Genomic DNA, 22102 nt, shown 5'->3' on the forward strand with positions numbered 1-22102 from the left:
AAATGTACACACAAAAATATTGCTATGCAAATGGTAACCAATAAGCGCTTGAAATTTGAAATACATTTTATTTGTTTGTTTACATGAATCAATATTTCTCTACAAAGGTCAACAACAACAATAGTAACAACAACAATGGTAGGTGGTGAGGGTGGGTGGGGGAGTGATAGGGAGGTGGGTCTCCTAGGCTCACTCATCCAACCCTACCCTTCAATCCTCCTCCCTCCACCCAAACGTCCTGACATGAACTTTTGATATTGTCATAGAAACATTCTTATTTCAACATAGTCTCCTTTATAATGATACATGTAATTTTGATATTAAAGCATTTCTGGAAAATGAAACCGAATTTGAGTAAAAAGTCAAGCTGATTGTCTTGTAATGGGCAAACCACACTTGCAGAACACACACCATAGCTTTTCTCTGCTTATTCCCCATTACTTGACTCTCAGCAACAGTTAGCACAGAAGTAGTTGCAAATCCCAGACAGCTTTTAATATGTAAACTCACAATCTTCCTCCTTCATTCCTGCTACCTTCCTGCTTCAGTTCCCTCCCCCCTGTTTTATCTACTTTTTCATATAAACAACATATTTTACCTTTAACATATATGCATAATTCATGAGTAAGAATAACAGTAACTTTTTTTCTTAAAATCAAGACATGTTCAATATGTGCTATTTAGATCATGGGATAGGTTAACACTTTTCTTCATAAGATAAAATAAAATAAAGGCAAAATATTCCTCATGCATACCATTTTTTGTTCCCCTTTGCTTACAGTTTAATATAATACAATCTTTCCTTGAATTCAGAAAACCCATATTACATAAAACTAGGATAGGTTTATAGTCATTCTTTCCTATGTGATATCAAAAGCAAAATGTTCTTTATGCATTTTTTTTCCTTACAATTTAACATCATGCAAACTTTTCTTGAATCTGGGATACCCTGGTTAGATTTACAATATTTTTTTTTCTATATATTTTCATGCATTTTCTTAATTTTCTTGATTTACAATTTAGCATGCAATCTTCCATTAAATCAAGGATACCCTCATTGCATAATCATCACGGGACCAATATATCATTCCATTTCTTCATTCACAGATCAACTAGCAAAAGGGCAGTGCAAGCATCCTTAGCCTTTCATCCACAGTCCATCGCACCTCAGTGCCAACACAAAAGGCATTTACCTAAACAGAAGGCCATCAAAGAGGACTACTATCACAGACTAAAACACAAATGGTTATAACCATGTCCATCACCACCCAAAGAGAGACACAGACACAGACCTAACAATAAAGACGAGTTCTGCCATCCACTACACCCACTTAACTAGGACGGATTTCTACCTTCTCCAGCCAATAGTAACTTCCTGGCTTCCCCTATTCCAAATGCAAAGTAATGAGGGGACTGTCTCAACACTCCAACCACACATTGAAATTATATACATATTTCATTATTCAAGTACTGAAGACAAACAAACACTGCATCTCCAATACATATACTTCCAGACTACACCAACTGTACATAGCATCAAAGAAACAGTAGTAGTCTCACAATCTGAAATATATATACTCACTGATAAGATCAAATTCAATTGACTGTTTGACAGTGTTTTTAATTCTCTATATGAAATGTATTTTGATTTCAATGGCAGTATAGAATTTGAATTTAACTACAGCCCATACTTTTCACCATGTTGCATAATAGGTGTCACCAGTCATCCAATAGTATTTGCTGAAAGGTGCTTCAGTACTCAAAAAGATGGAACCCATTCAAAGTAAACCATAATGCCATTCTTGTCCCTAAAATTCTGCCATCATTAGGTAAGCTCCTCAATGTTCCATCCATCTACCTCCACTTCCATCATGACACAATGGTCATGTACTGAGAATCATGTAACAAAGTTCAATAATGCAGATATATTCACACAAAAGATAAAAAAAAAATATTGCCACAAAGAATGAGTCACAAATCAGGGAAAAAAAAAAGGAAATCAGACAATAAGTTTTATCAGTACTTTTCTAAGCCTTTTGTTACCAATGCCTGAGCCTCTCTACACCCTCTCATCAAGGAATATAGTGTAGGATGTGGGAGGACACACTACCACCTACATGTGACAACACTTGCCTCTCACCAAGCCTTGCATCTTATGACTCATTATTACTGTAGTACACACACTAGGCTATCATCCATTATTCATTGTATACATTTAATAAACATAACTGTAAACTACCCATACATTAACCTAAAGAACATTACTAAACATCCAAACTACAAGGAACTCTACCCATGTCTTCCAAACCATTCACTAGTACATTTAACAAGAAAACTAAAACCATGGTGCTCTTGTGTTTTGTTTAAAGGGAAATCTAACAGCAATGACTGTGTCCTCACCACCAGTGCAAAACATTCCAGTACTATTGTGGTTTACACAAAGCATGAAAATGGTACCTCACTGTCAGATTTTACAGTTGATTCAAACATTGAATCTTTCTAAAAGAACTGCATGAAATGACAACCTTACTGATGACTACTAATATCATTCTAAATACATTATGCTGAACAAGTTACGTTTGCATCAAACACAATTGTATTAGGTAAAGAAAAAAAATCTTGTATTGCATACTAAGATTTCTGTAATATAAGATGAAGCCATGTGCTGTTTCCATCACCATCACATACTGAATAAATATCTACTATACATTTCATATTCTAAAGCTGATTCCTTGGGTATCAGGCAATGTACCTCATTTATGATCTCAGATGAATAGGAATATTTCATACCCAACATATGAAGTCCCTGCTGAGACTCATCCTGCAAGTTTACTTAAAATGTTCACAGAAGCATAAATTGCATAATGAATTTGTAGTTTGACACCTTAGGTTTCACTGCATGTTCTTAAATGACACATTATGCCTACCTTTTCAGGAACTCTCTGTTGTACTGACAATTAATTCCATATATGATTCCTGGAATATTTTCTTGGAAGTTTTTATATTTGACATTATGCAGGGTACATTCTCATATCTCACCCATCACTGTGTTTACATATAAGTGAACAGAATACACATCCTTCATGAACACAGCAAGCCCTTATAAATAACACCCTTCATGTTACCATGCAAGGTCTTTACCTCATGGAATGTCTCCTGAATTATTACAACTCCATAAAAATAAACATCATATTTCAGGTTACAGTTTGTAAACTTGGTTTGCATTTTTTACATTTTGAAAGACAATGAATACAGTGTGCACCTAACACCCATTACCATATAACTGGGAAATTGCACACAAAAGTAAATGTACCACAGAAAAACACTTCTGCCACTGTATGTGTCTTTGCATGTGACACACACATCACTAAACATGACACATTCATACAACATCAAACAGTGAATGGAAAGTTAAAGGGAGACCCAACAACTTAACAACAAACAAAGTGATACTACTTATACAATCCCCTTACAGCTACACCACACAATGAGATGTCACTAGAGAGCCAAACCCATTTTGTAAAATATTACACAAAACAGATAGTGTGCATACTGGACCTTCTTTTGGCCATGCACCACAAATCCAGCTGTAGGCAGCTGACCTTGAGGGGAACTAATAATCTAACCTAAACATTTATGATCACAGTGGAACAGTAATTCGGTATCCTGTACAGCATTCAGTCTTCATGTTATATTATCATTATATCACTGTGTCACTGAGGTGTAAACAAATCTATAACTTTGGAATTGTCTTTTCTCTGTCTAGTACTTACCTAACTTAAAATATTTGTGATTATTATATACTGTACTGTACTAAGAAACTATCATAACTATCATCCCAAGAATTTTGTTGCTGACATGTCCAGCACAAAACTTCAATGTATATAAATGGATAACATGATAATTCTGCAGCTCCTTTATATCTGAATCAAGCTTCAGAAGATTGAAAATTTTTCTTATATCTATGTAGTAGGTAGTATTCCTTTATGTATAGTAAGCCTTACAGATAACAGTGTTTTTACCAGCTGAAAAGACTCCGGCAATGAACAGGAGCAAACTTACTATAAAACAAATGAGGGCTAGCAAAGAACATTCCACTCTGGTCTGGTGAATCAGAAACTATGATCCTTAACCCCAGACCAAAGGAATACAAGAGGCTCATCGTTTAAAATTGCTCTTATGTACTATTTTGCTTTATTAGATGGTCTTCTATACTACAGCAGTGTGTGTCATTCACTTATGGTCATCTGCTGGTCACCCAGCCAGCCATTACCCTACAGAAAGAGCTGAGCTCACAGTGACCAATCTTTGGGTAGGACTGAGACCACTTACACACCACAGACTGGGACAGTGAGGCCACAACCCCTCAGGTTACATCCCGTACCTATTTGCTGCTAGGTGAATAGGGGCTACACATTAAGAAGCTCATCCATTTGCCTCACCATGCCCAGTGTGTGTGTGTGTGTGTGTGTGTGTGTGTGTGTGTGTGTGTGTGTGTGTGTGTGTGTGTGTGTGTGTGTGTGTGTGTGTGTGTGTGTGTGTGTGTGTGTGTGTGTGTTTATCTATTTGTATTTTTACAGGAGAAAGTCAAGTTTATCATGTCTGTTTTTACATCAAATTACCATATTTTTCTTTAATTTATATATAATCTGTTTGCACATATAATTTCCCTTAGTGATATATTCCAGTGACCTATAACTCCATTTTTAGAACTGTGTTTGCACAACTAAATAGGTGTGTATGCACAACTTGATAGGTGTGTGTGTGTGTGTGTGTGTGTGTGTGTGTGTGTGTGTGTGTGTGTGTGTGTGTGTGTGTGTGTGTGTGTGTGTGTGTGTGTGTGTGTGATATGGTAAAATTTGCAATTATGTATGAGCGACTTGTAATAGAAATATATGTGTTATCTTAAAAGGCTCCAATACAAAAAAGATAAGGAGCTGAGAAAATAGTAGTATGTATGTATTACAGTAGTGAGCAGTAGCACTGAATGAGACCATGGAGAAAAAAAAAGCCTGAGAGAAAGATGCTGTACAGAATATTTCTATCCTAAACTTACCCTACCTTATATACAAGCTATAAATCACAAACATAATAAGTACGGAGCTTCCTGAATCATATCTGGTAGATAAAAGGTACGCACTCTTGGGAGTACTTTCTCTACCAGGTGCAAATAAACTCTGTGCATCATATGGCTCTCCCTCTCCACAAAATAGATAGGTCACACAAGAAAGTGGAGTCACAGCTATCCTGCATAGTTATGGCTGTAAGAGTACAAAGTGCAACTCTTACTGAACAGCTTGGCAACTCTGAACCTTATACTGTACATAGTCCCAAAGGTTCATACATGTACACCACTCTTCACTGATAATATGCTGAATACCCAAACAGTCCTAGAGAAAGACTGAATGAAATTATGCAGAAAAGGATTCTTTATAATATGCATTATAGCTTTAGTAATATGCGTATTTCCCAGAAAGTCAAAAAATCTAAGTATAGGTTGCAAAGATTCTAGCATGAGGAGCTATGTCAAGCAAGATCTGAGTTAATAAAAGATTACATGAAGTTAAAAATTCTACTTTCATATTAAGGCCTAGTTTTCATATTACTGTATATGTATCATAAACCAGAGAAGGTAATTTTGGAATAAGGCCTCTGGATACATCATTTGGTTCCAATGACAAACACACATATACCTGTATGCACTCTCTCTCTCTCTCTCTCTCTCTCTCTCTCTCTCTCTCTCTCTCTCTCTCTCTCTCTCTCTCTCTCTCTCTCTCTCTCTCTCTCTCTTCTGCTACTGCTTCCTGTTTGTCAAAGATTTCTGAATTTAAATATCTTATCTCTGGATATAATCTAATTACAAAATCAAAGGCATTCTAACCTTATAAAGTCTAGATTCTCTGAACCAATACACTCAAAGGTTATGTCAAATAGTCCATCATCATCATCATAATCATCATCATCATCATCATCATCATCATCATCATCATCATCATCATCATCATCATCATTATCATCATCATCACTGTTGACACCTTCATGATGATGATGATACTGAATACTCAAATTGCAAGATATAAATTGGTTTGCATATTTAAGCCTTGCCCCAAATCTATTCTTCCTTAAGCTATTATAAAATAATATTGATAACATTATTACTGCATCAAAACACCTGAGGCAATATAGAGTAAAAATAGTGTGGGAGGCTGCAGCCAATAAATAGCTCATTTTGCCAAGGTATTAAAGAGATGACCAAACACTACAAGAGTACTAAGCCTCCCTGGTGAATGTTGGCACCCCCACAACACAGGTACAGCAAGCATACACTTCAAGACACTCTGTCCACATTAAATGACGTGAATGGCACACAATTTTTGACATAACTGTAGCATCATTGAAAAATTAGATTTTATACCAAGTAATGTCTATTAAAGATCACAGAATTTTCTTAAGCTTGAAAACTCTAATTCAGAACACAGAAAAATAAATACAATTTTATACACCTTATCATTTAAAGCTAAGTAAGTGATATTCATCAAGCTTGTGCTGATTTTAACCTTCACAGCAACAAGTGGGAGCCTCAGATGAGGTTCATTTTCAGTAAATAGGGAGCAAAATTCATGAAACCTGCAATGTATAAAAGTATCAGGAACATGTTGTTACTACAGTCACTGAAATTTGTATTCTTAAATTAATGTGTCTCATTGCTGTGGTGAAGGTGAGCCAACATGCTGTAAGAATCTTCCTCAGCACAGCCTCCTCTTACTGCCACTCCTGCTTACCACTGTACATACGCTCCACATTCTCTCGCAGCAGCTTTACCTGGTCTGGCCGCAGGCTGGCAATCGTCACTTGTTTTCGCAAGAATTCATTCACCATGTCCTTGGAGAGGCCAAACGCATGCATGTTACAAGTGAAGGTGCTGGAAGGCAAGAGAGATGATCAGCAAGCTAAGATGGATAATGAGATCCCTAAAATGTCACTTGAGTGTGATGTGGTAGCTACAATGCTGATAATTGGTTACATTCCTACATGACATGGAAGCTTTTACAGAGCAGAGAAGGAAGTAGACATCATGTTTTTGGATCAAGTAAAATTCAGTGTCCCTGGGCCAATAATGACAGAACTCTAAAGGCACATACCTCATAACTCTCCTTGCTACACTAACCTTTCAAAGGATTATCATTATACATGGACAAATTCAACACTTGCATTACTTATTACACAGTAACTTTTACCCTTATCAAGAAATTTCAGAATCATGTTGAAGTAGGATTCCATTGCAACCTCTTAGACTTACCCCAGTTGTCCAAAAGTAATGTTTTCCTGGTAGTGCAACTCATCTGTCACTGCCTGCAGTCGGTTACTCTCAACCTCCTCCCGGGTGATGACAGGACGCAGCGAACGTTCACACTGGAGAGCATCAAAAAATGCTGCATTCCAGAAGCGTATGGAGCGCCAGATGGGTTGTTGGCGGAGGTATGAGTAAAGGAATTCCTTGGTGCGATTCTGGCCTCCTGGTGTGAGAGCTGAAAGAAGCCAGCCAAGAATGGTTTATTACACCTGTCTGAAGGCATCAGCACTCTTCTACGAGTAAGTGTTGATCAGTTCACACAGTATTCTTCCCCTTCAAAGAACAAGCAGCCCAGCACCCACAATTTTTCCCTAATAAAAGCCATAATGAACCATTCTTGCAATAATAGAATAAGTACCAGATTTTCTTAGTTTCTGCCACAAAGCCACTACCCTATTTAGTGCAAAGTGCAGGCTATGATAGAAAGACAAAAACACAAAAAACACCACAAAAATACTTACAATAAAAATATCCTCTATATTTCCTTTGCTTCCACTATCTCACATTAATGCACTAAATATCCTAACAAATCACTAGATCCAATTAACTCCCCTCCTTTCAAAAGATTCTATTAGCTACAGCCACCACCACCATCACCATCAATACTTTCTTTATGACACCCACCTTCATGGTAGTAGGTGAAGCACATGTTCATGAGACTCTTGGCAGGGGAGAAATCCTCAGCCTCATTGCACTCAAACAGCATTACTGAAAAGTGCTGGATGAGGGAGAAGAAACTTGCCTCTGTCACACACTTGCAGCATCGCTTGGCATTGATGCAGCGTGCAAACCACAGCCGTCCCTGCTCTGTCTGTTGTCCCAGGGAAGAAATCAGTGTTAAACCTCTCATTCCATTCTACTCAAGCTTTAGATCACATGAAGATCAACCACTCCAGCTATATTTGGCATGGATAGAGTTGGATTACATCAGGATGGGTTGTTTGATGAGACTACATAACCTAACACAACCTAATCCAACCTAACATGACCTAGCCCTGCTTAAAGATAGCTGGGATGGCTGATCTTCATGTGATCACTAGTATATTTCAATTGAACATCTAATTTATATTCCACATTTTACTCTATATATAAATGTATACTAAACAAATGCATGTTAAAACAAATCACAAACTAATACAGGTCATTGAAAGGTAGAAGATACCTTAAGGACCATTCATTTGTCTAATTTGCACCTTACATGTAAATATATGAATTCATGTCATTACAGGTGGTTGGTCAAGGCCCTGTCAAATAATGTACATCAAAAAATCTTGCCTGTGCCAGCTCCCCAAAGCGCGCCTTTTTGTCAATGTCTATCATGTGTGGTGTCTTGAACACTTCCTCCACAAACTTCCTCATGAACTCCTTGGGCTCATTGTAATCCTCTGCCTGGCTGTCATAGGAGAGACTGGAGGCCCAGGACTGCAGGGATGTCTGGGATCCTACTTGGGGAAACAATAACGACAAAAACACAGTCAGTTCCACCACCACCACTCAGTGACAGTTTTCAGGCAGCACAACCAATTATCACATTTTATCCAGCGTGTCTGCCCCCATTCCTCATCTTTAAGCTCTGATCCTTCACACCTCATGACTTATATATTGGTGATAAGATTTTCGTCCATCTTTTTACTTATATTATGATCCAAATTATCTGTGGCTCACATCAAAAAGGACAGCCAAGAAGAAATGTCTGTTTGCATTCACACATCATAGTGTAGGATCTAAGTAACTCAAAGGATACTCTCCCTTGACGTAAGAGAAAATGCTCTGATGTCCTATAATGTACGTAATTTCTTGAATAAAAGACAATAGTCATTGTTGCTGACAAAACCTCAGGTGCATTGGTATAGCTCTGTGCTAAGATGTGCAAGAAGGGTCATGTTGATGAATGTACAACTAAACTCAACACTGCTATACACCAGCTGTCCTATAAGTGTTCAGCCTCTCCAAGAAGTATACATGACACACACTCTGCTTCCCCTCACAAGCACATGCATATTAGGCAGTTTGTAACAGCTTGCCCACCCACCTGTATTATTTTCATGTTTCATTCATTAGCAAAAAATGTAATGACAATTCACATGTGTATAGGCTATAGTTAATAGCTATGCATGGTGACAAGATTTCTCATTGGTCATGAAAAGTGCTAAAGATAATTTGACATAAAGATCTCAAAAGCCAAAAATTTTGGAGAATCAAATGAGGCATAAGGAATGTAGAAACACCATTCTCATTCAGCTGATAAATGTGGCAAGGAAGAGGCCAAAAGATGTGATGCGAGAAGGCAAGAAGCATATTGGTGGTGATTCCTGCCTCAAGAATCTCTATAATCACCATCCTCCTGCTATCCTTCCTCCCATTACCACTGATATGCAAAGAAAATTATGCACGGGTAAAAAGTGTAGGTTGAATCTTTTCTTTCCTAGTACAAAATCAAGGTTATTCAGCATGCTCACCCTATATGAAAAAGTAAAACTCAGACCAAGCAAATTCTGATAATAGTTAGTTAGGGTATTATCATTATTACTGTAAGATCAGCAAATAATGAACAATAAATGCTTCCATAAAACAAATACTGCAACATATCATAGGCCATAGTCTGAAGCCAGTTTTTAAAAATGTGGGTGAGTATATTAGGTATATAGAGCCAGTACTTTGAAACCATAACCTAAAATGAAGAACATTAAATGGATGTGACAATGAAAATCACACCCAATATACAGTCACACAATCCTAGAATCCTCATTTATTTCACAGCATATTTCAGCATTAATAGTATTCCATTCTGCCTCAGTCCTATATTACAACACTCATGCATGGGACTAAGTGAGGAAAGACAGATATTTTGCAGGACTTGGTGGTATCTTTTCATATCTAAAACAGTACCAAAAGTATTGCAAAGTTGATTTATAAATAATGAATACATTATGTATTAAGCAAAGCTGCTACACATGAGTCTGTCTGTGACAGCAATACATACTTAGGGGGTACTGGTGTATATATCACTAATATTTCCCAGTCACATACATACTTCTTAGTATATGTTGATATCTTAAGTATTATGGGCTTCTACCACAACTTCTAAAAATAGAAACAGGAAATCCACTCATTACTTATTAGTCTGTCGAAAATATATACAAAACCATGTCCTCTCAGCTGCCAGTCAAGCATACCAGGTCCTATGTCACCAGGTATCTAATAATCTCCAAATCTAGTGGTTATTGAAAAACCACAGGAAAATTTGTATTATTTGACAATATAGGTGACTTCCTCTCAACCAGTTCAAAGTTTCAAGGGTCAACTGTACTTTGTGATAATAAATGTGTTTTATTTCTAGATTTTGCATTACTTTCATTATCAACTTCATCATCCACACCAGGTTTGGTAAGGCAAAACATGACAGGTCTAGGCTCATGTGACTGCTGTTAGGTTTTAAATATAACAAATTGGATTTAAATACACGAAAGGGTGATCATCAGGTTCTCAGAGAAGTATTATAACAAAGAATACAGAACTTGCCAGTCTGAGTATTAACTGGTGTACTAAACATCCTTGTATATTTCATGATTAAAACTGCAGGCAGAGAAATGCAAACTAATGAAAATTCCACATGGGAATTGATGTCGCTCAGTCTAAATCAGCTGACTAAGACTTCAGTGGGAGGGAAATGAAGGCATGAGAACCACAGTTCAATGAACAGTATTTGTATGAATAAGGCAGGCAGGTGGCCACACATAGGGGAGAATGGGGGATCCCCTTCTTACCTGACAGGCCCTCTACCAGCAGAAACAATAATGTATCATTAATATTATTACACAGAACATACTCAACCTCACAAGCTATGGAAATTCCAAATACTATTAAAAAAAAGAAGGAAAGCTAAATAATATGTAATATATGTTTTCAGCATCTCTTGGCTGTAAAGGAACTGCTTCTCAAGTGTTAATCTTAAACAATCTGCCAGACAAAGCCTTTTCAAAACTATGCAAAAACATTTAGTCAAATGAATAGTACACAACTTCCTGAAGAAACAAGTATTCCCACACAAAACACAAAGCAACAACTGCTTCATAGTTCACAACTATCTCTGCCTTTCACACCAGCCAGCACACAACACAGCAACAACCAGCCAGTGGAGATAAAAAGCTGGGTAGGGGCACCCAGGCATGCCCAACTCTAAAGGATGGAAGGGACAAATCTAAATTTCTGTGTTTTACCAACTGAAAATGGAAGTCATAAGCATCCATCATTAATTTATGCACTTAATGAGGTATGTATAAATCAAACACTGGTGCTTACTCATCAACTGTTGGCAAAAAACAGTTTTGGGAATCTGCAACACAGTTCCTTTCATTCCTTTTGTTCACATACCTGCTGACATAACGATCTTCCTAAGCCTTTTTGAGAGTAAAAGAAGAAGTCAGAGAGAGAATAGTATGCAGGAAATAGGATGAATAAACAAAGAAAGAAAGTAAAGAAAGGAAAAAGTGAAAAAATAGCAAGATAAGAAAAAGGAAAGAAAAGAAAGAAAAGAGGAAACTTTTAACAGACCCCCTGCTTTGCTCACAAACATTATAAATTGGCTACACAAAATCCCAAAATTGCTCTTCATTAACGAAAGCATAATACACACCACAAATATTATTTCTCTGTCTCTATCATAAACACACACAAACATGCACTCTTCACACATTCACACATAGCTGTGCACACACACACACACGCACACACACACACACAAAATAAAATCATCACATGTCACTATGCAATCCTTTCCACCATTTTCATCATATGCACATGTTTAATTTTCCCAATATACAGTATGAAGACAACACACATCCATGAGAAGTACACATTAATACACATCCACCAGTTACAGACCTACACAATACACACATCCAATACCATTAATCCATGGCACAAGCAATACATTTCTGGATGATAAAGTTAAGAGATGCATGTTGTCCTATGTGACAAACAAATAATTTCCAAAACATGTACCAAGGAAACATATTTAATCTTATATATCTGCATGAAACACACACACACACACACACACACACACACACCTAATACCTAGAGATATATGCACAAAACATATTAATTACTCATCTATAAGATACACAAATATGCAATAGTCCCACATCTTTACACACACACACACACACACACACACACACACACACACACACACACACAATATTTCCATATACACACAGACCACTCACCAGATCTTATCCACAGCTTTTTATGTGGATCTGAGTCTGTGGAGTCCATACTTGTGGAGTGCCCCAGGCCCTCACCATCACTGGGAGTGCCACTGCTGATGATATCTGAAGGAAGAAGAGGAGCAGACTTGATTAACAAAGCCACAGTACTTACTAGGGTATCAACAGACACCAAACATAGCAACTCAACTAACAATACATCAAACAATCCAGGTAGCTCTGTTGTGATTGCTTGTTACCTGACTAACAACATTTGTGGCCTGTATATCTGCTGTGTCTAGGTTTGATCCCTATTACGAAACTATCCACTATCATGTACATACATTTCTGCTAAGTTTACACTTAAAAAGAATCCTGCAACACACATAAACAAGCATACGTACATACACTGGTCACTATCCCAGCAGAAACATCTTCCCCTTTCATGTACTTAGGTTTCTCAATATGAATTTTCTTCTTTCACTGCTTTTGGCACATATTTCTACAACCATCAATGTTAACATAAAAAAGAAAAATTATTTACCATATCAAAATTTTGTTCCATATCATGATGATAAATAAGGTCTATACATGTACATATACATTAAAAATGTAAAAACAGTCAAGCCTGACCCATTCATTTCTTGTACAGTACAAGTTAACATAGGTTTTGTCCAGTGGGACCAACCTGTATCAACATGACCTAAACAAGTGTCTGATCTTCATTAATAGAGTGTCAAAATCTTTCAAGATCCAACTCCCCTCATGGCTTCTGGCACCTTGCCAAAAACACCTCCAATAACTTTGCTTCTTCACTTTTTCTCCTTTGTTTCAACTTGATGGCACCATTGCCATCTCATCTATTTCCAAAGCTGAACTCTTCACTCAAACCTTTACTAAAACCTTTAGCTTGATGATTCAGAACTTGTTCCTCACTCTCCTCCACCCTCTGACTACTTCATGCTAAACCCTCAGAAGGCTTATGGACCTGATTGGGTCCCTCCTGTTGTTCTCTGAAACTGTGCCTCAGTGCTTCCACCTTAACTAGTCAAATTCTCTCAACTCTGTCAGTCAACATTTATCTTTCCTTCTTGCTGGAAGTCTGCCTACATTCAGCCTGTTACTAAAAAGAGTGACCATTCTAATCCCTCAAACTACTGTCCTATTGCTTTAATTTCCTACCTATCTAAAGTTTTTTAATCTATCCTCAACAGGGAGATTCTTAAACATCTATCACTTTACAGCCTTCTATCTGTATAGGTTCCATCAAGGCCACTCTATTGGTGATCTTTTGGCTTTCCTTACTGAGTCTTGGTCATCCTCTTTTAGGAATTTCGGTGAAACTTTTCCTGTTGCCTTAGACATATCAAAAGCTTTTGATAGAGTCTGGCACAAAGCTTTGATTTCCAAACTACTTTCCTACAGCTTCTATCCTTCTCTCTGTAACTTCATCTCAAGTTTCCTTTCTGACCATTCTATTACTACTGTGGTAGATGATCACTGTTCTTCTAAACTATTAACAGTGATGTTCCTCAGGGTTCTGTCCTGTCACCTACCCTCTTCCTATTATTCATCAATGATCTCCTAAACCAAACTTCTTGTCCTATCCACTCCTACACTGGTGATACCAACTTGCACTTTCCCACATTTTTTCATAGACGTCCAACCCTTCAGGAAGTAAACAGTTCTCACAGGGAAGCCACAGACCACATGACTTCTGATCTCTCCAAAATTTCTGATTGGGGCAGAGCAAACTTACCACTGTTCAATGCCTCAAAATTCAATTCCTCCATCTATCATCTTGGCACAACCTTCCAGACAGCTCCTTCCTCTTCTTCAATGACACTCAACTGTCCCCCTCTTCTACACTGAACAACCTCGGTCTGTCCTTTACTTATAATCTAAACTGGAAACTTCACTCCTCATCTATAAGTAAAACAGCTTCTATGAAGTTAGGTGTTCTCAGTCATCTCTGCTAGTTTTCCTCATCACCCCAGCTGCTAACTCTGTACAGGGGTCTTATCCATTCAAATCTGTAGTATGCTTCACATATCTGGGGGGTTTCCACTCTTTTAGACAGGGTGGAATCAAAAGCTTTTCATCTTATCAACTACTTTCCCCTTATGGACTGTCTTCAGCCTCTCATCGCCATAATATTACATTTCTTACTATCTTTTACCACTATTTTCATGCCAACTGCTCTTCTGATTTTGTTAACTGCATGCCTCCCCTCCTCCAGCAGCCTCACTGCACAGTACTTTCTTCTTTCTCTCACCCCTATTCTGTCCACCTCTCTAATGCAAGAGTTAACCAGTATTCTCAATCATTCCTGCCTGCTTTAAACTCTTTCAAGAGAGAGGGAGGTGTAATTTCTGACAACTGCTTTTGACTCTGGGGACCAACACCTCAGTGGGCCTCTTTTTTTTTTTTCTTCTTTTTCTTAATTGCTCTTCATCAGTTCCCTCCTACATGAAAAAAGAAAAAACACTTCAAAATATTTGTTTCACCCTAGATTACTTTTAATTGCTTATTTACACAGATTTATAAATAAATATGAGGGATAAACAAGAAAATAAATAAACCTCCCAAATAACAATAAAGCCCCCCAAAAATAATAAAACCACCAAAATAATAAACAATAAACCCTTCCAAAAAAATAAATAAAATAAAATAAAACAAAAAACCCAGTAGGTTTTTTTTTTACCCAGGTTTTTCCAACCCTTACTATCATCTAACTTATATAATCTGTAAGAATGTTTTTTTGTGTTTTCTTTAAATGCATCTATACTATCTCTTATCTCTGTTGGTATAAAGAGACTATTTCATACCAGAATATTCCCCTGAGGAGTCCATCTCTTCCAGCAAGGGAGTACACTAGTTCAGAAGTAAGAGCTACTGCACTCTGAGCTAGGGTGATACTGGCCTTCAGACACACAGACCGCACAGTTGGAACAGGTGTGACATACCAATACAGCATGTGGTGAACTATATAGCAGCACACCTGTATGCATATCACACCTGTACACATTTCACACCTGCTTGGTCATACTGATTAATATCACTTTTATTTTTTTTGCACTCCTAATGTCTCTCCTAACTTATAAAACAAATATTTCTTATTGTCATTGATCTAGTCATGTATATCACTATAACTGTGATACCATGGAGACCTTTACATGTCTGTCCCTTGTTCTTAACTTACACACACAAATATACACACAGAAAAATAGAAAAAAGATTGCATGGCACTCTAACAAACCTAAACAAGATCTGGGAGTGGGCCAAAAGTGGTGGATGGAATTCAATGCAAAGAAATTTAATGCGATAGAATTTGGCAAGAGTGGCAAGAGACAGACAGGAGATTATTCACTGGGAAGAAGAGAATCAGCAAAAGAACAAAAGAAAAAGACCTTGGTGTAATAATTACTGATAAGCTGTCACCAGAGAAACACGTAAATAAGATTACAGGTGAAACATATAACCTACTGAGAAACACAAGGACACCATTTATATATCTGGATGAAGAAATTATAAAAAATGTTATTGTGACCATGATACAACCAAGATTGGAGTATGCAGCTGTGGTGTAGTCACCTAGTGCCAAGAAATCTGTAAGAAAATTGGAAGGAATACAAAGAGCAGCAACAAGTTTACCTCCAAGTTTGAGAGATCTATCATACAAAGAAAGACTGTCAAAATTCATTGGAACAGAGAAAAAAGAGAGGGGATTTGATCACACTATACAGAGTGATGACTAGAATGGAAAAGTTGGATAGGAAGGACATGGTGATGTGGGATACAAGAGTCTCAAGGGGACATGGGAGAAAACTGAAAAAGGATGCTTGTAGAAGAGATGCTAAGAAAAATAGCTTCCCACATAGAACCATGGAAGTCTGGAATGATTTGGACAGAGAAGTCAATGATGCAAATATGGTAAATGAACTTAAGATAAAGTTAGATAAAAATAGATATGGAGATGGGACAGCACGAGCATAAATCTTTTCCTATATGTCAAGACTAGGTAAATACATATGGTAAGTTAATGCATCCATCCGCAAGACTTTCACGCTCCTAATTACAATTCATAATGCAGCAGCTGTCAACATCAATATTATCTTCCTAATCTTAAACCTGTCCTTTTACATAATGCAAATATCAACCCTTATCCTAGCCCACTTTCCAGTCCTACTATAAGCCCTTTAATTCCCTGCAGAACCCTCACACATAATGATGCCCATGGGATCTACTTGAGAGTGAAAATGGGGATGAAAAATCTACAATAAGAGCCTCACCTGGCCTGTACTTGAGCTTGTCGTATGGATCTGGCCCAGTGGCATACAAGGAGTGCATTGAGTTGAAAGAGCGAGATGAGAGACCAGTGCTGGCTCCCTCCACAACATCCTTTGTCTCCTCTGCATTTCCTGGAATAAGACAAAGCAAAGGTCAACATTACTTATGCCTGCACAATCTCTAATCTACTGGCTGCCTCATATGTGATAGTTTCAAGTTCAACTCAAAAAAATTAACAACATCCTTTGTCTCCTCTGCATTTCCTGGAATAAGACAAATAAAAATTAACATTACTTTGCCTGCACAACCTCTAAACTACCGGCTGCCCCATATGTGATAGTTTCAAGTTTAACTCAGAAAACTTCTGCATTAACCCATTACCCCATGCTTGCTGGTTCTCTTACACTTCACACTCATTACATACTGAAATCACAGATTACCAAAAAGATTACCAAAAAGATCTATGTCCCGCTACTCTCTGCTGATAAATAACAAACACAATACTCTAAAATAAAATCTATGTAATCTGCCTCTTTGAATTCTGATTTAAAGCACTGCCACTTAATTGTGTAATACTACATTTTCCATTCATAGCTTTTTTTTTTTATTTTCTTTGGAGTTGGAGGAGATAAGTTCTTATTCATTTGTTTCCATGCTTGAGGGCCAGAAAGGCAGAACAAGGAGACAATGAGAAATAAAATGCAGAAAACCTGAATGACATAAAACATACAACTCAGCAAATGGAAGCAGAAAGAAGAAAGGAAAGGAAAGTGGACAGTAACAATCTCAAAAATCACGAAGATCCAGGATCAAGACAAGATAAAGGCGGGTTTACATGGAGCTGTTTTTCCACCCAGCTGGTTCCAGCTACCCAGAACTGCCAGCAGTTTCAGCCAAAAGCATTCACATTTTCAAGAACAGTCACTGACTCACTGCCCCACTGGCCTGCTGCATCAAAAAATAAACAAACAATAAAGATGGAATACTCCTCTGACAAACTGGTTGCTATAGATGCGATTTTGCAGTGCTTAAAGAAAAACCAAGAGAAGAAATGATTGTGGACTCCTTCCTGGTATATATAGACTTGCAGGCTGTGGTGCTCATGATGTCTTTTGGTACACACATGTTGGGCCACTGGCTTCCCCAGTGATGATGTAACCAATTCTATATCTATTTTCCAATTTTTTTTTGAAATAAATTTAAATATTTTATTTATTAATTGTATATATTTGTAGTCAATGGTTATTACTAAAAACACTTTCCAACAATATTCCTCCTATTTTCAATTTTATATTGATAGATAATGATGGAAAAATGCCAGGAAGGCAGCCAATCAAACCAACAGAGTGGTTTCCCAGGTGATCTGGGAATTCAGCAAATCCAGGGTGCATTTCACTTCCAGCTACATATTCCTGGCTAAAAGCAGCCATGAACTGCCCTGTGTAAACCCGCCTTAAGATAGAGCGGGATGGCATACCTTCTGTCTTATCATCAACACATTCCACATTGATGGCACAGGCATTGACATCCTCTGCTGCCCCAGGTGGCCCATCACCTGCCTCCCCACTCAAGGTCCTGATGGCCAGTTGCTGCAAGATAGAGAAAAGGCAAATGTTATTACTGATCTGGTGTGTGCATCTCTCCCCTTTGAATTTTTGTGTATTCAGTGAAAAGTTTGAAAGCAGTTTTGTTAATTTGGCATGCATTCTCCTCTTCAATATGAACTCAATGATAGTTTTGACAGTTTTGCTTTTTAGCACTTACCATGCAGTTTTATAGTTTAGTTGGAAATTACTAAAAACATCTGTATTACAAATGCATCTTTATAAATCATGGGTGCCTTACTGATTTACAAATTATTTAGTTATGTTAATGATTTTTTATGTAAAAGAAACTAAGCCAAAAAAGTAAATATGTATAAATAATTATCATTATAAATATGACTCCTATATTTCATATAGATTTGCATATCAAACTTCAAGCATCAGATGTGTCAAAAGTAAGCAATGAAGAGTTTTTAAGTGTCTCAGAGAGTCACAAAATATGTTCACTCTGTAATTAAGACAAGTGAAGCAGAAGTTCAATGTTCTTTAGATTTCACATGTACAACAGGAAGAAAACTTGCAGCAGCATTCTTTGCTAAGAACAGTCTGACAATCACCACCATAGACTGTGTATAGAATCAGCATATTCTCACCTTATAGTCCACCAGCTTTTTGGGAATGGCCTGGTTGAGGTGGTTGAGATGGTAACGGAAGCCAGTCTTAGGGGAGTCTGGGGTGTCCGTGGGTAGGGTAGAGGGCTCCGAGGATGACTCTGACTGCATGAGCTCCTCTAGTGTTGGTCGCAGCTCCCTTAAGTTCTCCAGTTTGAAGGTCTCCTGGTGATGGCCAACTTGATGAGATGTCTATTTAATGTCTTTCATAACTCCACTCTATTAATAAGAATATCTGGCTATCCCTTCTACATATTTAGTGTTTACATTTTCTAATTTTTTCTTTCTCTTGCATCTAGTCACATAAAGTACTTCACTCATAGTGCAACTACCAGCTCTCTTCTAAGAGAAAAAGAAACAGTCAGACCAGAAACATTTCCTATTACTACTTTCCAGTTACACAATACAGGAATATCCAACTGTCCACAGCTCCAAGGAAGATTACCACACCATCATAACAGCTACAACATCAACTCCTGCAGCTGCTACTACTACTCTACTATTACTACTACTACTACTACTACTACTACTACTACTACTATTACTGCTACTACTACTACCACTACTACTGTTGCTGCTGCTACCAGTATTACCATTACTATTACTATTACTGCTACAAATACTATTACCAACAACTGCTTCTATTGTTGTTCCACTGTTACTAATGCTAATATTATTACTGTTATTATTATTAATATTATTATCATTATTATAATAATCATAATTATTACTACTACTACTTCTACTTTATACAACTCACCTTTTACCCACACATGAAAGTAAGCATCCAAGCAAGAGGTAGAAAAGAAGAAAACGACAATCTAGTTTTGTAATTCTGTAATATGAAGCATAAATGAAGAGTTCCCAGGCTTCCTCTCTCATTCTCTCATGCCACTTTATATGAAGCACTGGTAATACTGAGGTCATATTGTACATACCTATTCTATTTTCTCATGTCTCATCATACACAACATCACCACCAGCATTATATCTTTAATTCTAATGTCTTTCCCCATTCAAAAAGCAATCACAGAAATGTTATCCATAATACCATACATACATCTCATCACCACCACTCTATTTTTTCATGTACAGTGCCTTACTATTTTCTCTTCCCACTCTAAACAAACTATCTTAGCATGTATTCCTTCTGTTCAATTCCTGTCATAAATGGTGTCATTGCAGAAAAGAAAACAATAAAAAATGTAAAAATAGAACATTACCAGCATAGACAAAAATGATGGATAATGTTCCCACCTTGATCATCTCCTTCATGGTGGGGGACCGGTGGCTCTCCTCGGGGCTAGAGGGGAGCTGTAGGGGTGGGGTGCTTGGGGGCTTCTCAGGGGCATTGGTTGGAGCATGGGGAGGTGGGGAACGCTCAGAGGAGGCATTGGAGTTCCCTGAGGCCACAGAGAAGACAGAAAGGCGGGAGATATTGGAGGAAAGACCAGAGAGAAGGTCATTGGAGGTGTGGAGAGCCGACCTGAGGCGGGTGCGCAGGAAGCCACCCCCAGCCTCATTAGCAGTGGCTGTCATGTCTGAAAGGAGGAAATAGTTAAAACAGAAGAAAGACAAGAAGGAGAAAGAGAAAAAGGAGAATACAGCAATAATAATGAAAAGGCCTAGGATTTCCTTCCCTTGAGACATCAAAATTTGAAAATATAATTCATTCTATGCCTGTGACTGAAACAGATAAGGGAAAGACAGCAAGGCCCCCTCCCCCTCTCTCTCAGATAATAAATATAAATAAATAAAATAAAATAAATTAATAAATTAATTAATTAAATTAATAAATAAACTAAATACAATAGAATAAAATAAATAAGTAAAATCAGTAAATAAATAAATAAATAAGCAATAGAAATGTTATCCAATGGCTCAAAATGCTTCTGTGGTGGCAGGATAATGAAGGTTGACCAAAATCCATTATGGCCTTGGTGGTCCTCTTGGTCTGGTCCATAATGTACTCCAATTACAGTGACCATCCAGCCACAAAGTTACATCACTGCCAATTCCTTCTCATGTCTACCCTTTGAATCAATGTCTAGTGTTTGATCACACTCCTAGAGAGGGAACATTACATTTGTGGTTGTGACTGTGTCTCCATGCAGCACCTTGTCTTGGCTCATCTCCTTCATAGTTATGTCATCTTCATGTGCACTAGATAGATTAGTTTATTTCCTACTTCTTTATAGAATCGCTCTCATACAAAAGGTAGACAGAATTCTACAACAAATATGCCAATATGTAATGCATTATCTGTAGCTGCTGCAGCATCTTTACATTATAAATTAAGCAAGGGCAAGGCACACACATCAAGGGACACATAAGGCATAGGCATTACATGTCCTGATAGAAGGTATACAGCTATACTTATCTAATAATATATATGAGACCTCTATCATATTCACTTCGGAGTATTATAATCACTAAGAAATTGACCAGAAAGCAGAATAAATTTGCTATAAATGATTGTCGCTGAGAACTGAATCCCTGACAGAACACTCAAGACAGGTAACAAGTCCAACACATTACCAGTTAAGTTGAGCTAGTCACCAATACCTGGATGTCTTGACTGCCCTGACACTACACCACACTGGTATTCATTACTCTCCTGGCCTACATAGTTCACCCTTCTGTTACATTAAGAATTACTTCATAATCACGAACACTTACAGCCTGTGCCTAAAATCTTGGGTCTGCATCATTAGACATTAATTAACACTGTAGTAAATGATCAATGGCAATTATCAAAGGATGCTGTGTAATAAATATAAACATACACCTCATTAATATCCATACTTAGGTACTGGCACCTCACCTGTCTTGGGGGGCACCGGAAACGAAGCATATCCCCCATCCCCTTCTCTCTCCCCCTAACCAGCTAGTTATCATTAAGGAGACTTGGGAGGGAGAGGGGAAGGGAGAGGAGATGGGAGAAGGGAGACAGGGGGAGGGGAAACGACAAAAGAGAAGAAAGACAAGGGAATGGGGGAGAAGAGAAGAAATGAAAGAAGGGAGAAGGGGGCA

The 22102-nt window shown here is 37.7% G+C and overlaps 1 protein-coding gene across 1 annotated transcript; it reads right to left on the reverse strand.

Moving 5' to 3' along the window:
- Positions 1–48: 48 nt before the first annotated feature.
- Positions 49–21656, reverse strand: LOC135103623 (uncharacterized protein KIAA0513-like). Its single transcript, XM_064010109.1, has 10 exons — positions 21635–21656; positions 20327–20610; positions 19052–19234; positions 18332–18443; positions 16857–16985; positions 12586–12690; positions 8630–8799; positions 7979–8165; positions 7301–7529; positions 49–6922 (listed from the first exon to the last, which is right to left on the reverse strand). The coding sequence occupies exons 2-10, from the start codon at positions 20606–20608 to the stop codon at positions 6763–6765; spliced, it is 1557 nt and encodes a 518-aa protein (XP_063866179.1). The 5' UTR covers positions 20609–20610; positions 21635–21656; the 3' UTR covers positions 49–6762.
- Between the last annotated feature and the right edge of the window lie 446 nt (positions 21657–22102).

Source organism: Scylla paramamosain, chromosome 9 (assembly GCF_035594125.1).
Source record: "Scylla paramamosain isolate STU-SP2022 chromosome 9, ASM3559412v1, whole genome shotgun sequence".
Classification (NCBI taxonomy): Eukaryota; Metazoa; Arthropoda; class Malacostraca; order Decapoda; family Portunidae; genus Scylla; species Scylla paramamosain.

What these genes read in the sequence shown, in the direction of transcription:
- LOC135103623 (XM_064010109.1), bottom strand. Translation starts at nt 20,608, where the DNA reads ATGACAGCCACTGCTAATGAGGCTGGGGGTGGCTTCCTGCGCACCCGC. An exon ending in CAAGCTCAAGTACAGGCCAG is followed by an intron (nt 12,691 to 16,856) that starts GTGAGGCTCTTA and finishes TTCTTCCTTCAG; the next exon opens with ATATCATCAGCAGTGGCACT. An exon ending in ATTACTTTTGGACAACTGGG is followed by an intron (nt 6,923 to 7,300) that starts GTAAGTCTAAGA and finishes CTTGCCTTCCAG; the next exon opens with CACCTTCACTTGTAACATGC.